The sequence below is a fragment of the Zootoca vivipara genome, chromosome 2 (genome assembly GCF_963506605.1).
Source record: "Zootoca vivipara chromosome 2, rZooViv1.1, whole genome shotgun sequence".
Taxonomy (NCBI): domain Eukaryota; kingdom Metazoa; phylum Chordata; class Lepidosauria; order Squamata; family Lacertidae; genus Zootoca; species Zootoca vivipara.
The window spans coordinates 42,667,222-42,690,097 of record NC_083277.1 but is presented as its reverse complement, the minus strand read 5'-3'; the positions used below and the strand labels follow the sequence as shown (position 1 = coordinate 42,690,097).

General features: G+C 41.1%; 1 protein-coding gene across 20 annotated transcripts in view; it reads left to right on the top strand.

The window, feature by feature from the left end:
* Window positions 1-745: 745 nt before the first annotated feature.
* The window catches only part of SLMAP (sarcolemma associated protein), an 88,027-nt gene continuing 65,896 nt past the window's right edge, over window positions 746-22,876 (top strand). For 19 of the 20 annotated variants that reach the window (XM_035106398.2, XM_035106390.2, XM_035106400.2 and 16 more), the window contains exons 1-2: window positions 746-869; window positions 1,054-2,490. In XM_035106398.2, coding sequence (XP_034962289.1) covers window positions 2,293-2,490 — 198 coding nt within the window. In that variant the 5' untranslated portion in view covers window positions 746-869; window positions 1,054-2,292. The remainder of the gene's footprint in view (window positions 870-1,053; window positions 2,491-22,876) is intronic. The other variant, XM_060271420.1, reaches the window with a different exon arrangement.

The following is a 22,876-nucleotide window of genomic DNA, read 5'->3' as shown; positions in this document are numbered from 1 at the left end:
AAACCGAAGCGTACTTAAACCAAGGCATGACTGCATTACCATCTCAAACAGGTGGGGGGGAGGAGGAGGAGAGAGCCTGCATTAAGTCCAGAGTCTAAAATTAGCTAACTGCACCACTGATGGGATTTGCTCCCAGGTGAGTGCCAGATTACAGCCTTCGGCTCCTGCTGCACTAGATTTACCGGAATCGTAGCACCTGCTCTACATAACTTGTGGAGCCGCGATGATATGAAGCAAGGATATCTCCTGAAGTCCTATGGAGGCCGCCTGTCAGTTTCCTTTAGAGCATTTGCGCCTTCGGGCACTAACGCGTTCATTTCGCCTTCCCACCCACGGGGGAAAGCAAAAAAAAAAAAAAACAGCCCTGTTTCATCGCCACCCGACCACGATCATATCGAATGCGATCTTTTAACTGCATTCCCCCGCCCCAAAGGTAAAATCTGCAAAATTTAAATTGCAGCACTTTCTTCTTCCTCGGTCTCTAAGGGACTATTACATCATCTTTCTTATTTATAAGATATATACAGTATATATAGAGACAGCCACCTAGGGTACCCGGAAGCGGATTCACCAGGCCACGCTAGGTTAAGGGCAGCAAATGCCAGCCGAGGCAGCAGCGGGGGCGGGGAGGGAGGAGAGAGCGCAAGAAACCTTCACCTACTTCCGTGCGCATGTGCCACCTGACGGGCAGGCGCCTGCGTAGTAGCGGATGGGCGGCCGTCAGCCCTCGGTTTGGCCAGGCCCATCGCCGAGCGGCTCCTCCTTCCCCCTCCCAACTCCCTCCCCCCCTCCCCGGCAGCGCGGCTGCTGCTGCTGCTACACCGGGTAGGTTTCCAGTCACTATGGCGGCTCCGTCTGCTGCTGGGAAGGTAAGAGTGGGTGGGGAGGGAGGGGAGCTGGGCGCCCTGCTCCGTCCGCAGCCGCCCCTTCCCGGCCGCCTTGCGTGCGCTTCTGCGGAGCCCCCGGGGCCGGGCGAGAGGCGTCGTCGTCGGGGTTTCGGGCCCCGCCTGAGCCCCCGAGGCTTCTTGACCGGGTTTGTTTTGATTTTCGCAGGTCGAGGGAAAGTTTTCGCTGCCGGCGGCTGCCTGAGAGAGAGCGAAGGAGGCGCCCCGCTCGGAAGGCGCCCCGGCCTCCAGGCCTCTCCGTCGGCGGGAACGGGGCTGTGAGCCCCGCCAGGGCAGGGCGGAAAGGCGCCTCTCTCCCCCTCCCCTCCTCAGGAGAAGGGAAGGAGGCAGCGCGGTCCTCGCTCGCAGCAGCCACCTGCAGAGTCACGGAGGGAGCTGCCACCGGCCTTCGTCAGGCAGGCGCCACCTTCGCTGTCTGCAGCCTTTGCTCCGGGAGCCACCCTCCGCCAGTCCCGCCAGGCAGCATCCCGCCAACCCAGGAACCTCTCCGGCGCCGACGAGGCATCTGCATTGCTCGAGACCGTTGTCGGGACGATCGCGGCACTTCTGGCTTCCGTCAGGCGTCCCTAACCTGCTGTCAGTTTATCCTCCCCCCCACCTTCCCCCGAGAAGACCGTCTTGTGCAATGGCTGGCATGCATCTCCAGGTGTACTAAGCCCCGTATAGCTCCGTGGGGAAATAATAAAACTGCCACTTCCTGAATGATCAGATCGGTGGCTCAGTCTGGGCCTGTGCAGTCTTGGTGAGGGGGACGGGAGAGAGCCTACTCATTAGTTGGGCATCCTCCCACATTGCCGACTGTGAGTTGATGTGTGAAGAAGATGAACGTGGGACTTACTCCTGGATCAGCTGAACTGCCTTTGTTGCAAAGTCTTCCTGGTGGCTCTCCAGTTTTTGCTCCAGTCTTGTAAACCTCTCATCTTCTGTTTCCCACTCTCTGAATCTTCCATTGTTTCTCTCTATTGAGGAAAATCTTGGGCAGTGTTTACGGAAGAGAGCAGAGCCAATTGCATCCCGAACAAGTATTTTGTGTGTGAGTCATCCACTTGGATCTATAGCCATCCCCACCTTAATTTAACAAGTTCTGTTTCATTTCTGAGTCTTCAGATGCTTGTTCATATTCTTGAGAGAGATGGATTGAAGTGGAACATCTTAGATTTACTATCGGCCTTACTGAAAGAAACAATGGGGCTTTTTTACTGGATTATTGCCAGCATTAGTTCACACACTGAAGGTATGAGTTGTTAGATCTCACTTGCAGGTAATGTTTGCCCTGCTTTAATGTAAAGTGCTGTGGAAATTTTGCTTATCAACTGTGGAGGGTGGCTTGGATCAAGAAGAGTTCCTCTTCTGCCCTGGTTGGTGTGGCACCACATATCTATCCTCAATGCCTTCAGCCTTGGCTATCTTCACTTGCCGCCCGAACTCTCACCCATTTCAAGAACGTCATGTCTACCTGGATGAACCTGTCAAAATTGGCCGCTCAGTGGCTCGATGTCGACCAGCTCAGAATAACGCTACCTTTGACTGTAAGGTTTTGTCTAGGAACCATGCGCTTGTCTGGTTTGACCACAAGACAGGAAAGGTAAGGCAATCTATATTTCTAAGGAGAAGTATAATGAGCTTGATGTTTATTATTTTGATCAATGGTTGATTGACTTTAGTAAGTCTTTGTAACTGACCTGAAATTGTACAGCAAAATGATGATTCAACCTGAGGCAAATTACTTTCTTCTTTGCTTTTAGTTTAGCTAATGGAATAGTGCTTAAGAGGATAGATTTTTGGCTACTATTTATATTTGTAACATTGGTGCACAAAGTGTTTTAAAATAATTAGTACACTTGTTCATTGAACATTCTTGAGAGATGTCATTGTACTGACATACTGTATAGTCAAAACTGGGAAGTAGCTTCAGGATAATTGCATTTCTACCCCAATTGTTAATGTTAACCTTTGACCCTCAACACTGCTATGTCATATTTAGTGGTGTGCAAACAGCATATTCAGCAGTTATTTTTCCTACTCCTAAGTGTTTATTTCCTGGTTCAGTATGCATAGCTGCCAAGTCTCCTGTTTTTCGCAGGAAACCCCCGGATTTTAATCCGTTTCCCGCTGTTATCCCGAATAGAAAAAAATCCCGTAACCCCCCCCCCCCCCGATTTCCTACCTGCCAGGGAGGCTGAACCGATTTTGGGTACCGCTCTGCCCATGTCTGGGCACCAGCAATTGGGCAGCGCCGGCACCGGAAGTTGCTACTACGCATGTTCAGACATGCGTAGAAGCAACTTCCAGTGCTGCGCCGCTGCTGATCCCAGATTTTTCAACGGGAGACTTGGCAGCTATGTCAGTATGTCTTTTGAGTCTAGAACTATGGTGGGAATTAATTTCTGCCTCCGAATACCAAAACTCTTGTTGGTCCACTGGATGACAATGGTTTGAAATTCTGTGGTATTCTAATTTGATAAGATCAAGTGGTACAGCTAATGTTGCAACTAGTTCTTGCTTGCCATGCCAGGGTGTGCAGTACTTAAGTGAAATAGTTGCTTTGTTTTTTAGTGGAATAATTGTAGCTTTTAGTCTTCTTGAATTGTAATTCAAACTTCAAACATTTTATGGGAACCAAAGGAGCATTAGAAAGTTGTTCTATATAGCAACTATCCCAGTGGGACCCACCTCCAAAGTATGGTTATCTAAAGCAACGTGGCTGTATTTGGTTTCTGTGGCTTATTTGGTTTTTATGTTTTCTGGCAAGAATATTTCAGCTTTGGTAATAGATAATTAGATTTTAAGCAGCTGATGCATAAATATGGGTGGAGCTTTCCTAGCTGTTGTGGTTTACCTTGGTACAGTATTGAACTGTACGATATTTCCTGAAGGTGTATATGGATATATCAAGAGGAATTGGGGAATTGAGTTTTTTTAAATACACTCAGGTATTTTTTTCTTTTTTGCAAGTAGGATGAAGTTGGTACATATACACTATATGTCATCTTATCCTCTGCTAGGTATTTCCAATAAGGACATCTGCTGCTTAAATATTTAGAGGCTTTGTAGTGCCTGATTTTGTCCAGCAGGGACTGAACTGGAAACTCAAATCAGTATTTTATGCTGAGAAAGGAATTTAAAGTTGGGGTAGCTTAAGTGACATTGGTTTAACTAGTGCTTTCAGTAACTATCAAAAAACAAAATGTTTTGCTATGTTCTCATGTGTCTACTCTTTGTAAGTCTTTATCACCTGCTGTTTATTTTATCTATGTTTAGTATTTATGTTTTGCTGAAGACTACTCTACTAATTAATATATTAGCAAAAATACCAGCTGGCTGCTTAATTTGGCACAGCATGGGTGCATTAAGAATGTTTGTTCAAAGTCTTACTATATTTTGCGCAGTAGTGAAACACGATGGGACAAGCCAAAATGTGAGTTTCATAAGTTGAAACATGAATTAAAGAACATTAATGTAGTGTAGCACTTTTATGTGGAAAAGAAAACAAACCATTTAAAAATGCATTGTCTGGCATTCATTATCATAACAGTGTAACAGCCTGGTTCAGTTCTTTGCAGAAGTCAGTTTTCCTTGCTTGAGGGAGTAGACTGTAGTAGTTTAAAGTATTTTGTCAGCCTTCTGACTGTTATATTCCATACTATTATTTTCAGAATATTTTCAGGCCCTTTTAAGAATACTTATTGTTAACTATTATTGTTTTATAAGTTATCTGCCAAGAGATATCAGTGACAGGCCAGCTGTTACAAAATTAGAAAATTTAGCCAAAGATTTCAGTCTTTAATTGCTAATTTTTAGCTTATGGCAACTTGTGGCAACACATATTTTTAAAAAGGGTTTTAACTGGGTATGTATGATTGCATATAGCTATGCCTTTGAATGTTGGCATTATTGGTGAGATTTATTATTGCTTAATAAGGATACAGGCTTAAGGTGGTTACTACAATCTTTCAACTATATATTCTGGAGTTATCACTTACCCTCTGCTTTACTTGTCTGAGCAGCTACTTCTCATCTGATAAATGGAGATGGGATAGAGCAGGGGTCAGCAACCTTTTTCAGCCACTTTCCCTCAGACCATGTGGTGGGCTGGACTATATCTTGGGGGGAATGAACAAATTCATATGCCCCACAAATAACCCAGAGATGCATTTTAAATAAAAGGACACCTTGTACTCATGTAAAAACATGCTGATTCCTGGGCCGTCAGCGGGCTGGATTGAGAAGGCGATTGGGCCACATCTGGCCACAAGCCTTAGGTTGCCTACTCCTGGGATAGAGCTATGCATGCATTCTTCATGGCACTGCTGCATTTAACATACTGCAGCATTATGCCCACATAGTTCTCTTTCATCCTTTCAATCTAAGAGCTAGTAGCAGATGGTAAGTGGTGGTGGTTATTTTATATACTGCCCTTCATCACAATATCTCAGGGTGGTTCACAGGATTAAAAATACAAGATAAAAGCACAAACAAATAGTTAAAACAAAAAACAACAAAATAATAACTTTTAAAATACATTTAAAAGGCTCTAAAATATTAATCACTGGAAGGACAGATCCTGAAGCTGAGGCTCCAATACTTTGGCCCCCTCATGAGAAGAGAAGACTCCCTGGAAAAGATTCTGATGTTGGGAAAGATTGAGGGCACTAGGAGAAGGGGACAACAGAGGACGAGATGGTTGGACAGTGTTCTCGAAGCTACCAACATGAGTTTGACCAAACTGCGGGAGGCAGTGGAAGACAGAAGTGCCTGGCGTGCTCTGGTCCATGGGGTCACGAAGAGTCGGACACAACTAACTGAATAAACAACAGCAACAGAATATTAATCAACCAAAGGTCTGGTTGAAGAGGAACATTTTTGTTCGGTGCCTAAATATAAATAGGGAAGATGCCAGACCAGGGGTCCCCAAACTACGGCCCCCGGGCCGGATGCGGCCCAATCGGCCTCCCAATCCGGCCCGCGACGACCCCCGCCGCCCGCTGCCGCCGCCCGCTCTTACGACGCGCAGCACGGCGACGATCAGAAAAATCGGCAAAAAATCGCCGAAAATCCATTTTGCGCATGCGTATGGGCCTCTCCCGACCCAGAAGAGGTCATTTCCGATGCACTTCCGGGTCGGGAGAGGCCCATACGCATGCGCAAAATGGATTTTCGGCGATTTTTCCCCCGCCCGTGTGCGTGTGCGCATGCGCACGGGCGCGCACTCCCCTGCCCTCCGCCCCGCTGCGCGCGCACTCCCCTGCCCTCCGGCCCGCCGTGCGGTCGGCGCGGCGGGCACCGGCCCACTGCGCGGTAAGTCTGGGGACCCCTGTGCCAGACAAACCTTCCTGGCTTGAAGAGCTGCTCAGACATAGGAGCCAGACCCATGTCAGCAGTATCACAGGGCCACGTCAAACCCTATGTGTCCTGTTCCATCATGCCTTTGGAGTTGGTACCCACAGTTCTGAAACTGAAAGAGAGCAGAGGCTAGGCTAGTATTCTCTTCCTCAGGCATATGGTTTAAACATAAGGTGCCTGGGTTCCATTGCAAGACCCCTAATTCCTCACATGGGTAGTGGATTTGTCTTTGTTGCTTCCATGGCAATTACTACATTGTCTTGTGTTTATTACAAGCTGCTTGCTTAGAGGCAATTGGGAACTTACCCTTGCTTGGTAGGCCTACCATACGAGGAATCTGGTCTTGGCTAAGTTCAGAATAGTTGTACTGCATGTGTTTATAAAACCTATGTATGCAGCTTGACTGTCTTAGTAGTTGGAATAAACACTTAGGGACAAACTTGCTGTGGGGAAACGGGCAACTTTTGATTCCCAGATGTTTGACTTTCAGAAAAAAAACCTGTCCTGCTAGATTTCATTTGTGGTTGGGAGTGTGGGATGCTTTGGCTCCTGCTGGCCAATTAAGATAGGTTATACAATGTGTACGCTTTGTTGTGGACTAGGGCTGTAAGGGAGAGGGGGATTCTTATACCTGTCTCTCAGTAACTCTTGCTGAACTTCTGTTTATGTGCCATCATAGAATGAAGAAAGAATAAAGGGCATATGGAAAAGTCTAATACAGATTGCATACCTGTAGCAGGTGACCTTTAGCCAGCTGCTCATTTCCATGATTGTGGTGATCCTGAAATGTCACTTGTCCTTTAATGTTACTTGTTGTGTTTCCCAACTTGAGCATAGTAAACTAACACTGGGCATTGCTCAGTTCTGTGTCAGTTGATGAAGGGCAAACCCATGTATAGTAAAATATGTGATATGAAAATTCATAACCACAAATTATTGGAAAGTTGAAGTTGTCTGTATTAAAGGAAACAACTAGCGTGAAACATAATGAAATCAGAAATATCAAAGAGAACTTTATAACTAGTTCTTTAAAACAACAGACTAATATCCTCCAGTGCAAAAAGTTAGTAAAATAATTCATGTTTCTGTTCTAGTCAGCATTTGTCTATCAGAAGCAGGGAAGGAACAGTGAAATATAGTGAAATATAGACGTTGATACAATTCCTTGTGTTAATGCAGTTAAGAGTTTTGATACTATGAAGTATTCTTCTTGTGTGTTTAGGCATTTCTCCCTCCAGACATTGAACCTGTTCAGTTTGAAGACACCAAACAAGACACTGGTTTATAATTTACTGAGAGAACACCCAGTTGGAATGAAACTGATACTTTTTGTTTGTGTGGTTAAAAGAAAGAAAAAGAAAGAAAAAGCCATTAATTATCTCACAAATTAAATCTTGATTGTGTTTGAAGTGAATCATTTATTGACATACCGTATATTCTTGACATACCATATATTCTGGCGTATAAGACGACCCCCAACTTTTCCAGTTAAAATATAGAGTTTGAGATATACTCACCATATAAGAAATACGACCCAGCGTATAAGACGACCCCCGACTTTTGAGAATATTTTCCTGGGTTAAAAAGTAGTCTTATATGCAGGAATATACTGTAAATATTTGGTAGAGAAAAGTGAGCAGCAGAGTACACACAGATATTTGGATATTCTCAGTGTAGCCTATACTTGAGTCTCTTAAGGCCTGGTTCAGCCACATGAAGGTTTGTGCAGCATTGCTGCCTAATTGCAGGGTGGCAAATTTGTCCCATTGCCCCACCATTTTACCAGATATTGGAAGTGGTTCTTTGTTAATTACTATGACTCATTTGGGATGAACACAGAATGTAAAAGAGGTATAATTTAATTAGTTCTTAAGCTAATCATAATATACGTGGGGGTGGCATTTTGGGAAGGACAGCTATAAACTGGGTCAGATTCAGCACCAAGGAAAGAATATGTAAAAAACATTGAAATACCCAGTTTGTAAGTGCCTTTTGAAACTGCAACCATAGAGCTGAAGGGAAATCTCCGTTTTTTTGACTGTCGGGAGTGCTAAAACACTATATTTTCAGCACAGTGGAAAACAGCAGTGAAGAATTAGCTCAGTCTGTTTCCTGCTGTTACCATTTCAGAATATACCTATTTGATGTTGTTAAACATCCATAGGATTGCAGAGATGTAAGTACAGGGGACTTCTCACTAAATAGCAATGATCTATCCAGATTGTATCCACTGAATGAACTGCAGGCCTGAATTTTCAACTAAACGTTTTTAAGGCTTTTGGTCATCCAATAAAAGAACATGCTAATTTTATTATTTGTTTTATTGTCAGCTTATTTGGAGCCATTTAACTGAAGGATTGTATGCAAATGTACAAACAGGCAGTGGCAAGCTGGATAGTGAGCAAAACTTCCTTGGAGACAGGAAGGGGTCCCTGGTTATGTTGCCTGCTCTGTCACTGGGCCTGCTGGCACCATTGCCTTCTGTAAGGCTCTCCCCCTTGGTGAAGCCCACCCAAAGTGTTCCATGGCTGGTGGGCAGGAAAACAAGCATACACCACTAGAACAAGAAACACTCAGTCTCTCTGCTGAGGATAGCCTCTCTGCTGGGAACAGTAGGCCAGCCTGGCGTGTGGCTGTGGGTCAAGTTTTTTAAATCTCCATGCTTATCCATGCTTCTGTGTCCAGGGCAGCTGTTTATCAGCTCCATCTGGTACACAGGCTGAGGCCCTACCTGCCCGCAGACTGTCTCACCAGAGTGGTTCATGCTCTAGTTATCTGTCGCTTGGACTACTGCAATGCGCTCTATGTGGGGCTGCCTTTGAAGGTGACCCGGAAACTGTCCTGGAAGACCTACATTGGCTCCCAGTACGTTTCTGAGCACAATTCAAAGGGTTGGTGCTGATCTTTAAAGCCCTAAATGGCCTTGGTCCAGTATACCTGAAGGAGCGTCTCCACGCCCATCGTTCTGCCTGGACACTGAGGTCCAGCGCCGAGTGCCTTCTGGCAGTTCCCTCGCTACGAGAAGCCAAGTTACATGGAACCAGGCAGAGGGCCTTCTCGGTAGTGGCACCCACCCTGTGGAATGCCCTCCCACCAGAGGTCAAAGAGAACAAAAATTACCAGACCTTTAGAAGGCATCTCAAGTTTAGGGAAGCTTTTAATGTTTGATGGATTTCTGTATTTTAATATTTTGTTGGAAGCTGCCCAGGGTGGTTGGGGGAACCCAGCCAGATGGGCGGGGTATAAATAATAAATTATTATCATTATTATATATTATCCCTGGACAAAGAGATTTCCAATGCAGTGAGGAATGAATTGTCTGAAGTTTTTCTTTCAGTCTTTATTCATCCGATGCCACTGAAGATATTTTTACACACACTTAGATTCTTTTTGATATCCACAGTAGTTTTATTAAGTTGAGATTGGCAAGAAACAACCAAACAAGGTTGGTTTTTTTGTGGTAGAAGGTATTACCCCCCCTTGTGATCCCTTTTGGGGGTGGGGAGCAGAAAGAAAGAGAGAGAGAAAAATGACATGATGGTAGAAAGGGATAGCATGTCAATGTTTAATTGCCTCCTGGCCACTGCATGTGGGTGGCCCTAAATAGAAAAAGGGTTCTACAGTTCTCTTTTAATGTAAAAACTTTTGTCAGTACTGTATCTGTATATAAGAACATTCATGCCATAGGCTACTGCAGTGTTTGTGATTGCTGTAAAAAAGTACTAAACACGCAATAGGGTTGTTATGCGAAGATAAAAGTTCACCAGTTTGGTGTATTTCTTTTTGTTTCAGTGTTGAGATTAAAAATAAACCAGATTGTCACCCTTGTAGCACAGGTGTAGCAGTTACCTAAAGGCTGTGCCAATAATTCTTCACTGGGGTTGGGGCAAACTGGCTTTCAATCCAGGAGGTCTGCATTCTTATATGAAAGTGCTTTCAATATCCATGACAAAGATAGGACTCATAGCAAAGAACAAATGTGTGTGTATAAAGATATTTATGTATTGCTTTTCAAGCAGACCTCAAAAAACAGTCTTAATTTTATTACAACAATAAGCACTGATTTTAAAAAGTAGTAAAATAGAAAAGGCACCCTGTTTAGAAGAAGCTATTACTTCTATTATCTAGTTACATAATCCTGAATCCATGGGATTAAAAGAAGATGCATTCTTGGCTCAAATCTTGACAGTTCAAACTGATAAAAGTCTTGTAGAGTGGGATCCAGTGTAATCGTTCAGGGAATGGAATTCATTTGTTTCCTTCTATAAACAGAAGATCCTTTCATTGATGGAGTGACTGTTGGATTGCACTCATTTATCTTGACTACTATGAATACCTAGGGAATGATCAGGTTCCAAGTTGATAAAACACTTAGGAAGCAGCTGAGCTCCAGTTTCCCTTTCTGATTCATGGATAAGGCTGTGTTTAATATCTTGGTCAAAAAGGCTCTTTTTGTAGAAAAGCAGCAAATAGGTGTTGGTTCAGTTGTATTTATGAGACACTGCCTTTTCAATTGCAATTTCCTCTAAAATTAAAGAACTTTGTACAGTATATGCGGTGGAATTAAAATGTGTCCACCATGTTGGTGCTAATGTTACAATATACAAGGCTAATTCTATCATATGATTGCCCCCCTGCGGTTATATCCAGATTTTGAGCACAGAGCAGCCAAACAATTAACAAAATAACTTTATAATTGTTAATCCTGTGTTGGTGTCTTTACTATGCTTTTTCCTTAAGAGTTGAAAAGGTTATTGCACAAAAGAGACAAAGTTACTCATAACTATTGGAAATTGATGGAAATTGCCAGTAGAAAGCTTCTGATCCATTTGCTTAAACTCTTGGTACCAACATATTGGGAATCAATTATTTTATTGAAATCATTGAGAGGGGGAAGCCTTTTGTCTTGTTTGGAAACTTGGCAAATGCAGCAGTGAATGGCATCTTACTGTTGACCAGTTCATTAAAAACCATTCATTATAATCTAAACATTTGAATAAGTGTGATTTTAGAGGATAAAATCAGTTGGATGGAGGGGTCACAGTGAAGGTGTTGGTGTCAAGCATCAGTTGAGAGAGAGCCTTAATGTTAAGATAACAGGTAGCTTCTAAATACAGCAGAGTGGCTGTAATTGTAATCTGAAGACTGTGCATGGTGATTGGCACATGCATAGGAAATTTTCAGTTCTTTCTTTGAAGTGCTCCTGAGACTGTCCTTGAAGGCTTCTCCAAAGCATCACCCAATTATAGAATAATAGAACTTCTACCAGTAAAACATTTGGCTCACCCGTGTTATTTGGCATATAATATACTATACAGTCATACCTCAAATTATAGCCGCTTCAGGTTGTGTTTTTTCAGGTTGCGCTCCGCGCCGAACCTGGAAATACCGGGACGGGTTACTTCCAGGTTTCGGCATGCACGCATGCGCTGAAACACCAAAGCGCAACCCGCGTGCGTGCAGACGCGGGTTGCGAACATGCCTCCTGCACGGATCACGTTCGCAACTTGAGCGTCCACTGTACATTGCAGTGAATATATAATAATGTCTGCAACTTCAACTTCTACGCATGTCTCTTCTATAGTAGTACATTGGAAAAGAACAAAAGTTTTTCTCTTGATTTTGCTTAACATTTTGTTGTTTGTTCCCTTTCTGATAAGCTGCATGATGTATTTTCTCAGCAGTGATTCTGTTGGTGGTCCTAGGTGGTGCATTTTTTCCATGGAAAAAGGCATCTGTTCCTTTGCCAGAAATTACACATACTGAACACCATCTTGCACTCTGAAATGAACTCCTTCTTTTTAAATGCATCTGCAGTTTTCCTTGCTTGTTTTAGTAGATCAGTTTTCCCTCTGTGTAGGATATTGCCTTGGGGCTCCTTAACTTTTCTAACATGATAAAGATTCATAGTTCTGTTTCTGTTGAGGATGGAATGTATTGATCATTGTAGCAGGTATTCTTGGAATTATAATGAGACCTTGAGGTCTAACTGAAAATACTGTATTTACTCAAGTCTAAAGTGCCATCAAATCTAATGCACACTTCAATTTTCAGAACCTTGAAACCAAAAAAGTATTTGCTGATGAATGTAAATGTGCCTTCGAATCTAATGTGCACCTTAATTTTCACAACGTAATTTGGCCAAAAAAGGTGAGCATTAGAATTGAGTAAATACAATATTAATTTACACCCTTTTGTTTCCTGCTTTTCCTTGAAGGAGTTGAGGGCAGCATATATGGAATTAGATAATATTTTTGAAACAAATGTAGGATTGGGTAGGTTTCAGGCCATGAATGACTTTGTTGCTGATCAGATATTGATTCTCCCATGATAAATTGGGGCATCTCATCTCATTGTTTGGCTAGTATCCTCTCAGCTTTTTTAGAGGTCTTGATTCCTCTTTATTATCTCATGATGCAGCATAGTTTTAAAGCCATAGTTGTCAAATAGTTTTGCTTTCCAATCCCATCCAATTCAATCCAATGCCCTCTGCCGTCCTAGACGGATGATATAACAGTGTACCATATGGAGACAGCCTCTGTATATGTGGGCAAGCGCAGGTGGAAGAAATCTTGCACTATTTACTATATTGCTCGCTATACATGGGACCCAGGAGGCAATTTATCACCACCCGTACATGAAAGATGTCTCCCCTGGCAGAGAAGGTCCTATGGATGTAAACACTTCAGTAACTCATAAAGTCACCCTTTTTCCTTTGGCGGCCAAAAAGATCAGAAAGAAGACCCAGGGAACTGTGAGGGAACCGCAGATATCTAAATGGAGACCATTATTTGTGGTGCGACACCCTTTTGTTTGTATTTATTTTTGATTCAGATTTGTCATGGCCAATGGCTAGTACAGTAAAGTTATTTGGATCGGACTGCATTTCTTGAATTTGAATGCCATTTTTTCCAATTTCTTGTCTCAGCTCGGCTTTTCCAAGTTTGTTGCCTGTGTTACTTTTGTGGTGTTTTTGCTTCTATAGAAATGCTTCCTTGTGGTCAGCTTCCTGTATCTCAATTACAGTGTTTGAAAGTGTCAGTCACACTGTCATCTGGATTTATGGTGGGTACTTCTCTCACTATGTAAATAGCTTTGATGGAAGTCATACAAGAAATCCATGTGATTTTAACTTCCACATATTACCAGTAGCTAGTTTTAGATCTAACACTAGAACATGGTTTATTTAGCTACGGTAGCTATGTCTGGCTAGTTTTTATGTCTGAATGTTCCCCAGATAGTTAGTTATGGGTTTCAGTCTTATAAATAAGCCTGCAAAGCTTTTTACTAGCCATGCTGGGTGCAGAAAAATGGAAGGCCAGGTAAATGTCAGGATATGTTGTGCCTTCAGGAGACTTCACTTGGATCTTTATTTGCAAAGGCTCACTTCTACAAAGTCTGAGAATCTCTTGCTTACACAATTGTAATTGAAGGAGTTGTTGCACATACTTGGTTGCACAGCATTTTAAAAACATGCACCATCACTTCCTCATTTTAACTCAACACTTGCTAAACACCTAACAAGTTTAGGTGCATAAGCAGCAGAGTTCCATCTTCATATGGAAAAATTTGAGAGTTCAGACTTCATTGTTCAGGTAAAGTCTTTTTCTGAAAAGCATTTAAGAACATTTTTCTGCAAAAAATTAAGTAGGAAATGTGTGTGTTTGTGTGTGGTGCAAATTTTTTTGGGGGGGTGCTATCTCAAGCTGTAGAAAAATTGTATTTCTTAATTTAATGAGAAATGTGGTTGACAGCACAATTGTATGCATGTTCTGTTTTCTCAGCAGTAAGTCCCACTGTGTGTGTCAAGCTGCTTATTATTATTATTAAATTTGATTGATCACCTTCTAAACCACCATTTCAAGGTGATTTACGTATTGTTACTATTATTACATATTTATCCCTGATGGGACTCAATTACAATAAACAGTTAAAAAAGCAAAAAACAACCAGGTAAATGTGCATAGAACTGCATCCTAAGTGACACTGCCGACAAAAGGCTGTCCCTCTATACGGAAAGCAGCCTAGCTGTTCTCTAAAGGTACATTCTTATACTATTGATATGATACTTAAGAGATTGTCTTTAAAATGTATACAGTGGTGCCTCGCTAGACGAATTTAATTCGTTCCACGGGTCTTTCCTTATAACAAAAAATTCGTCTAGCGAATCCCATAGGAATGCATTGTATTTTTTCTGAATTTTTTTTTTTGCCCATAGGAACGCATTAATTGAATTTCAATGCATTCCTATGGGAAACGGCGATTCGCTAGACGAATTTTTCATAAAACGAATTCGTCTAGCGAGGCAACCTCCACTAGAAAAAACCTTTCGTTAAGCGGAAATTTCGTTAAGCAGGGCATTCGTTAAGCGAGGCACCACTGTATATTTTTTTTGCCAATCTTCAAACCTTGTTCAGTAGTAATATAACTGTTCAACAGTAAATACACATGTCTTTTCTAATTATGCTTTCATAATAAGTAACACAATGCTGGGGCCCAGTTTTAAATTTGATTTAGCTTTTCTGTTATGAATTGCATTTTGTCTAAGGAAATTCTTTTCATAAGTATGTATATGATTTGTTTTTAAATTAAAATGTATCTGATTAGTTTATAAAATTATTGAAAAAGTTCTTATGTCTTAAAGTAAACATCAGAAGTACTGTACTTCCAAAAAGTAAGTTTAAAATTTAGTATTCAAAATGAGTCAAGAGTTACAAAATGCTTTTGCTCCATCTAAAAATAAGTTGTACTTGTGCTATAATTCCTTAGCTGTCTCCGCTTTGGTGACAGGTATAATTTGCATACATTATGATTGAGAATTTGCTTGAAATCTGAATAGCTTTGAAAGAGCACTAGCATGAACTAGTGAAAAAAAGGGAAGAGATGATTCCAATTTATCCATTTTGGGGGGGAGGAATGAGAGAACAAATTGGTAATTGAATTAGGGATATTGGGTATTATCTAACACTGTAGCTCTGCTGCCTCAGTGGACTTCTCTGCATACAACAGAGGTTCTTCTCCTCCTGTTTCCTCAAGCCCCTTGTACTGCTCAAAATTTAGAGGGTTGGGGGATCCCAAGAGTTGATTTTTGGGACATGCAGGGGAGGAAATGAAAGTCCCATTTCACCAGCAGAGGATTGGATGCAATCCATTGTGTAGTTGATTATCACTCTCATTAATAAAGATGATGGCCAGTGTTCAATACTGTTACTTCACAGGAACGTGTGTCTGTGTGTGATGCCAACTAATTGCAATCTAAGCCTAGAGGCTGGTATTGCTTGCATATAAATTTATTTTGTATTGCAAATTGTATTTGCCATTTTGGCTTTGTTCTTTCTGGAGCTTTAGATAAGAATAATGTGATTAGTGCCTGCAACATAATGCCATAGCTTTGCCAATTCCTGAAGCTTTCAAATAATTTTATTATTTGTACCCCCAAAATACTATGTAACAATCATGAGAGCTATATCCAATGGCTGGCAATTTTTTATTTTTTTTAGAAGGTAAACCTAAATTCTAGATTTTCTTCAAATATGTCCTTTTTGTTGTTCAAAACCTGCTGAAAAATTGCATTGCAACTTTTAAGAGAATTCATATCTGATTGAAGACATTGGCTAGTAAAGTCGTCGCACACCAACATGGACCTATTACAGTTATATATATACGTATAGATTTCAACCATTCAGGAATGAGCAGTCTTGAATCATTTTGATCAGTATTTGTTTGAAGTAATACTTCTCAATGGGATATACTAAGGTGGTTGAGATGCAATGCTAAACTGTGGTTTGACACTCTGTGAATGAGCCCTGTGCTTGCACTTTCCCATTTCTTCTTCCCTTCTGCTCTAGTTTGCCCACATACCAGGATTGTAAACCTGCAGCTTGTGATCTACGTTTGCAGGCAAACTAAGGTTTGTATATACCAGGGGTGCCCAAACTTGTTTCCAAGAGGGCCAGATTTGATGAAATGAACATGCGTGAGGGCCGACCAAAGTTGTTGAGCTTTTTTTAGGATTGAAGTTGTTGATTTTTTGGGGATTTCCCCCCAAAGTTGTTGACAGACTTTGGACATGCCTGGTATATACCATATACAAACCACATTCCTGGTTCAGTTGTAACCTCAAACTGTAGTGTTCCCACTAATTCAGAATTGAATTGAGAGCATGAAGTGTGTAAGCACAGGGTTCATCTATGTAATAAGTCTAAACCAACAATGAATAATTCTGTGCATTGTTAATAAAATCAGTATCATCAGTGATCCCATTAGTGTTTAAAGCCCTAAATGACAAGCACAAGTATCAGAAAGGCCATTGCCTTCTGAACAGACCCTCTTCAGTCTGAAGATGGTACCGTAGTTTCACTGCTTTTGGAGGTTTTGAGGGTGGCACCCCAGAAGAGAGTGTTCTCTGCTGTAGCCTCTGAGCTGTGGAATTCCTTTTCCACAGAGGTGTGCCTGGCACCTGCATTATGCAGTTTTCATTACCTAGTGAACACATTATCTAGTGTACACACCTCTCTACCCTAGCTTCTGAGATACACATTTTAGGAGTTTGTCTGTCCTGTTGATTGTAACTTGGAGATAAGAAAAATTATAATAAACATAATAATAAAACAGACAGGGGAGAGCTGTGATGATTCAAATTTCCATCAGCTCCTTCCAGCAGGAATGATGGGAACTGTAGTAACCTTGTTTTAAAAAATATATTACTATATGGTATTTCTTCATGATCTGATACCTTTTTGGGCAGTGTTTGAAAACATCCTTGCTATAAATTTTTGTTGACTACTTGAATAGGTGTACTGTAGTTGCATGAACCTGGAATACATCCATGTAAGAGGTCAATGAATCATTTAAGGTGACTATGGACTAAGTGATAAAATCATTTTTTAAAAATCAATTTTAAGTATCTAAGAAATGTAGTTTTTCTTTCCTTTCAATCATATTGGTCTAAGGTTTTCCTTTCCTTTAATGAATAAAAAAATAGCTTTTGCTTTAATGAATAAACATTGAATTAGTCCAATTCTCCCCACTGAGTGAATTAGCCCCAGGCACTAAGATTCAGAAATGTTTCCTGTTGAACTTCTCTGAACTTTTGACTCATGGTGGGTGCAGCATTTTTTGCAAATGGCAAAATATCTTCAAATTACTCCCACAAAATTAAACTTTGAAAATCTGCAGAGTTAATTTTATTTGATGTGCTGCAGCACCAGACTACATGTGTTTCATCTAACTAAATTCTACTTGGGGTAGGCCCGCTGAAATTAATGCATCTAAGTTAGTCATGCCCATTAATTTCAGTGAGTCTACTCGTGAGTATGTCAAACACTGGATACAACCCACAGGTGTAATTTGAAGGATCTCTGGGCAGAGCTGATCAAAGGTTAGTTTCTATGGAGTCCCACTGAGAATGACAGAACTATGGCATTGGAATGTTTAAAACAGTGTTTAAAACAAAATACTGTAACTAAATCATGTGTCTGGATAGGCTTGCTGAAACAGAAACATCTAATAAAAGTAACAGATATGCAAGAAGTAAACCACCAACCATACTACAAGGTATAAAACATCACAGAAGGACCAGGGAAATAGGAAAGTTTTTAAATTTAATGTTGGAAACACAGTAGGGACACCACAAAGCTTTCCAGGGAGAGCATGCCATGACCAGGGGTGCAGCACCGGAAAGGCCCCTTCTCTCATGGTCATACTCTGGATCTCTGAATGAAGGAACCTCTGTTGGTAACCTTAATGTATGGGTAGGTGGATTTATTTAGGTAGTAAAGTTCTAAGAGCAGTAGCAGGGTCAAACAGCAGGAGAAATTACCTGTGGTTCATAATGATGGTAATTTTAGGTGGAACTAACAGATGACTACTTGAATTTTAGCAGATGTTTTGAAGTACTGTACATGAAATTGCTCACACATACTGTACAGTGAAACATAACCATTTTTATTACCCATTTATCAAAATGAAAGTGTTGAGCACGTGCTTAATGTTGTCCATAGTAGTTGATTGGATCAAAAAGTGCTTAAGTTGCCAGAAGTATATCCATTCAGTATGTGTGAACATGACATAAGGTAGAACTGACTATGGAGATGACAGTATTCTCCAAGTTTGTCACAGTGTGGTTTACAAAAACAAAAAACAAGGCAGTATGAAGCAAAAAACACAACAAGCAAAAGCAGGATAAAGCATCATGGAATGTAGTTGATTTTGTACAGACTCTGCTGCAAATACAGGATTCCTTTATGTATACAATGAAACAATTCATATAAATGAACAAAAATCCTATTTTTATCACCTTAGAACATTTTCTTTGATCTCTAACTCTTATAAAAAAAATAAAAGAACGATGGGAGGAATTCACTGTAGTGCTAAGCAGATTGCTTCATCTGTGCCCTGAGCCAACTTTGGGGGGCAGGGGTGGAAGGCAGAAGGAAGAGAGGGTATCGTTAGTTGAATCCTTCCTATTAGTTTGCATTGTTAGTGGAGCAAGAAGAAGAAAAAGAGATTGTCTTTCTAATTTTAGAAGATATGAGGATGATGTGATTTTTTTTTTGGACTAGAGCAACTGTAATGAAATTGAAGCACTTACGTAAGCATGTGAAATATAGATTATAAGGAAACTGTTCTAAGGAGATGTAGGATTTGTGTAAGGTGGCCCAACAGACTGGGATCAGGAATTGACTGCAAGGACAATTCAATTTATGAGCTGAATGTGCCTGCAGAAATATTACTTGAAATTTCTTTATGTTCTGTCAAAATTCTATCAAACTAGAGGCCGTGGCACCAAGGGTATGTATCACCATACAAAGTGGATGCAGTAGCAGGACACTGTGTGTGTAAGAGAAAAAGAGAGGGGGGGATATGAAGCAAAATAAATGAAGAATGTGACATTTTAAAGAGAGAAGTGTTTACTGAACCGGCTAAACATAAAGCTACTTATTTTAAGAAGGCTAGGGATGGCATTAACAGATTACGTACTGAGCTATGTAAGGCACAAGCAAATGAGATGCTGCAATGTACATTTGGTACCTAAAGGCAGATCAATATTAACAAAGACTTGGCTGTTTCATTTAATAAATGTGTTAGGTTATTCTTTAGATAATGGGCATGCATCCTTCTATCTCCCCCCACCCCCCCAAAAAATATTGTATTTTATTCTTGTACTGTATTCTTTGGCTCTTGCTTGGATCCATTGTGCATCACACATCCATCTGGGCAGTTGAAACAGATAAGCAGCAATATTGCAACTTTTTAGGAAAGGTTTTCCACAAGATAAGGGCGGATATCCTTTCAGCTTCATGTGCTTGATGACATTGTGATGGTTTGGGCTTCATGACAGTGGTATTTTCATGATCCTCTGTATCAAGAATGTCCCATAGTAGTCTTTGTATTAAATTAGGAGCTAAAACAAAGTCTTAGTTGCTTGCCATGCATCCTTCACTGCATCCCGATTTGTCTATGTATAGTAGAGCTGTAGTGAAGCAGGGCAGTAATACAAGTGTTTTTAAGACCTGTACTGTATGTGGTAAAAGTTAGTTGCTGCCATTCTATTTTTAAGTTTATTTCTTGGTCACATGTACAACAAATTTTCAAGTGGAAAAAATCTTCAATGTAACAGCTATAAATACAGTGAGAAAATATCTATAGCTGGCTCTAGATAAAAGCATTTAGTTAGCTATAGACATCTGTTGCTTTCACTTTTCAGGGAACAAAGGACAGTTTTAAAAGTTCTGACATAAGACTTTCCTTGGTTATTAGATAGATCAGGCATAGGCAAACACGGCCCTCCAGATGTTTTGGGACTACAACTCCCATCATCCCTAGCTAACAGGACCAGTGGTCAGGGATGATGGGAGTTATAGTCCCAAAACATTTGGAGGGCTGAGTTTGCCTGTGCCTGAGATAGATAAAGCTATATATAATTTATATAGCTGTATAGTATATGCAACTAAGAACACATACTCAGCTGTACCTTCCTGCTTGGCTTATGCAAGAGACAGAATGAAATAGAACCTAATATAGACATTTTCACATGATCAGGATACAACGGGCTTCATAATGGTTTGGTAGCAAAAAAACGAATAATGAGCAGCTAAATCTTTTCCAATAGATTTAGATAAAGAGTCAAGAATGGGACCTGCAACAAAATGTATATCCTTGCCTCCTAGTAGGAGTTCTTGAGTTCAGGGAGTCAGTTAGCTGTGTTCTCCAGAATATTTAAGCAGCAAGGAACTGAAGAAGTCCAATTCTCTGTCCCCTCCCACGTTTCCTTAAAAAAAAAACTTACACAATATTCCTTGGCTTCTGGAGTTTTCAGACATTACTGGGCTATTTCTTGGTGGGGGTGGATTGGGATTGCTGCCTTCGGGTTTTAAAACATATATTCTACGTCTGCGTATTTTGAGGTTTAGTCAGGCATCCCCAAACTTTGGCCCTCCACATGTTTTGGACTACAATTCCCATCATCCCTGACCACTGGTCCTGTTAGCTAGGGATCATGGGAGTTGTAGGCCAAAACATCTGGAGGGCCGCAGTTTGGGAGTGCCTGGGTTTAGCTGTACATGCTGAGGCCCCCTCTAGTTTCCCAAAGGCTCTGTTTTAGCATCAGTCCTGCTAACATTCAAATTGCCCGAGTTTGCTATTAGAGGGAATGATATCACACACAGATGTATTATTGTAGGAAGAAACAAAGCTTGAAAAAAATCAGCACTGAAAAAAATGCAGGGTATGCATTCCAAGCTATATAATCTGTTACTAGATCCGATCTCTTAGAGAGAAAGCAATCATATGACCAAATGGAATAAAGATCTAGGCATACGACTGGAAATATCATTGCAGGTTGGCCTCTATAATATCCCCAATTTTGACTGAAAATAATTATAAAGTGACTTCCCTATGACATTTTATTTTTTATTTGTTTAATAGATGTTCATCCTGCTTTACTGTAAACATTAGTCAAAGTATATAGTTAACATTTGTCAAACTTTCAACATCAAGAGGAATAATAATCTGTAGCATTCCAGTCTCATAGTAGCATCAGTTAACCAATCCATGTGCATCGCTTTCTAATAGTCATAAATCTGCTGAAACAGTTGCATGTGCCTATTCAAATGTGGGAATGGAAGGAACCCGACAGACCTCCCCAAGGATGCGCCTGCCAAATGTTTGTCTGATGGTGAAGGGACACAGAGCAGGGCCTCAGAAGCCAAGCTGGTTCACAATGGAGTAAGTATCCAGAGATTGGCAGCACATTTTCTGCTAAGGAAAACCTTTTTTTTTTTGGCACTTAGTGGAGGTATCCTAGGATACCGCTGGGGAACCTTTTCGCTGCCGAGGGCTGCATTCACCTGTGGGACCACATTTGGACAGAACTGGAGGTGGCATGGGGCAAGGCATGGGTGCAACTCTCCTCATTTCAGGATGGCTTGCATGCTATATATGCTTGGTGTTTGCTGTAGCCCCCTTCCTGTCACCCATCCTTCCATCAAGCTCAGTATTATACAGTAGTATGAGGGCTGAGATTGATTTTGCTTGGCAAGCCTTGCTCGCTCTCCACTGTAGCTGCTATTTGCAACTGGCTTATAAATTCATCTGGCATGAAGGCAGATCTTCAGAAGAGGAAGTTTTGAGAAGAACTGATCTTAGTGATACATAGTTGCAAGAATATGACAAGCTTCTTTCCTAAACTTTTTTTCTTGTCCAGTAGGCTCTTCTGGCCTTGTTTAGTCTTTTTGGTGGTACTTACTGGCCTTCAGATATGATAAGGCTAATCAACCTAATCCTGCAACCTTCGGCATTCTACAAGGCCTACCAGTGTTGTGAGTCACTTCTCTGGAGCACACAGAAAGAGCTCTCCTTTTTCTTCTCCTTTCTGTACTATATATTTAACCTTTCTCTGATGGTTGTACCATTTTTAGAATAGCTGAGGAAAAGAGGTGATGCCTCATTTAATCTTCGCCAGTTAAATCTTTAAAGTGCTTGAAGTGACCTTTTGAGTTGGGGCACTCTTCTTAAAGCATAAGCGTTCCATTAAAAAAAAACATATTAAAGCTGGAATTAATATTGACCATGGTAATATTTGAATGCTCTTTACAATAAAGAAAGACTTAAGCAGGGTCTGTAATTCAGTGAAGCTTGCTATGAAGCACTTCTGAATCAGCTGAGCTAAGGAACCACGAATCATTATTAGCATAAGCCAAGGTTCATAAGCCAACAACAAACCATGGCTTTGTGTTGCATGTAAACTAGGCAAATCAATTGACCTAATTAAAAAAGTAATTTGTATTGGGTCATGAAAATACCAGGCATAATCAAGTGCTTGCTGTAAAAACTGAGCTTAATGTAGTGTACCTGTATATTCCGGCGTATAAGACGACTGGGCGTATAAGACGACCCCCAACTTTTCCAGTTAAAATATAGAGTTTGGGATATACTCACTGTATAAGAAATACGACCCGGCGTATAAGACGACCCCTGACTTTTGAGAAGATTTTCCTGGGTTAAAAAGTAGTCTTATACGCAGGAATATACTGTACATTGTACTAGTGCTGAAGATGTCTAGAAACTGTTTGGCTCCATTCTGAACTAGATGTCACAATTATTTCAAGTCCATTGGAGGTCCCTGC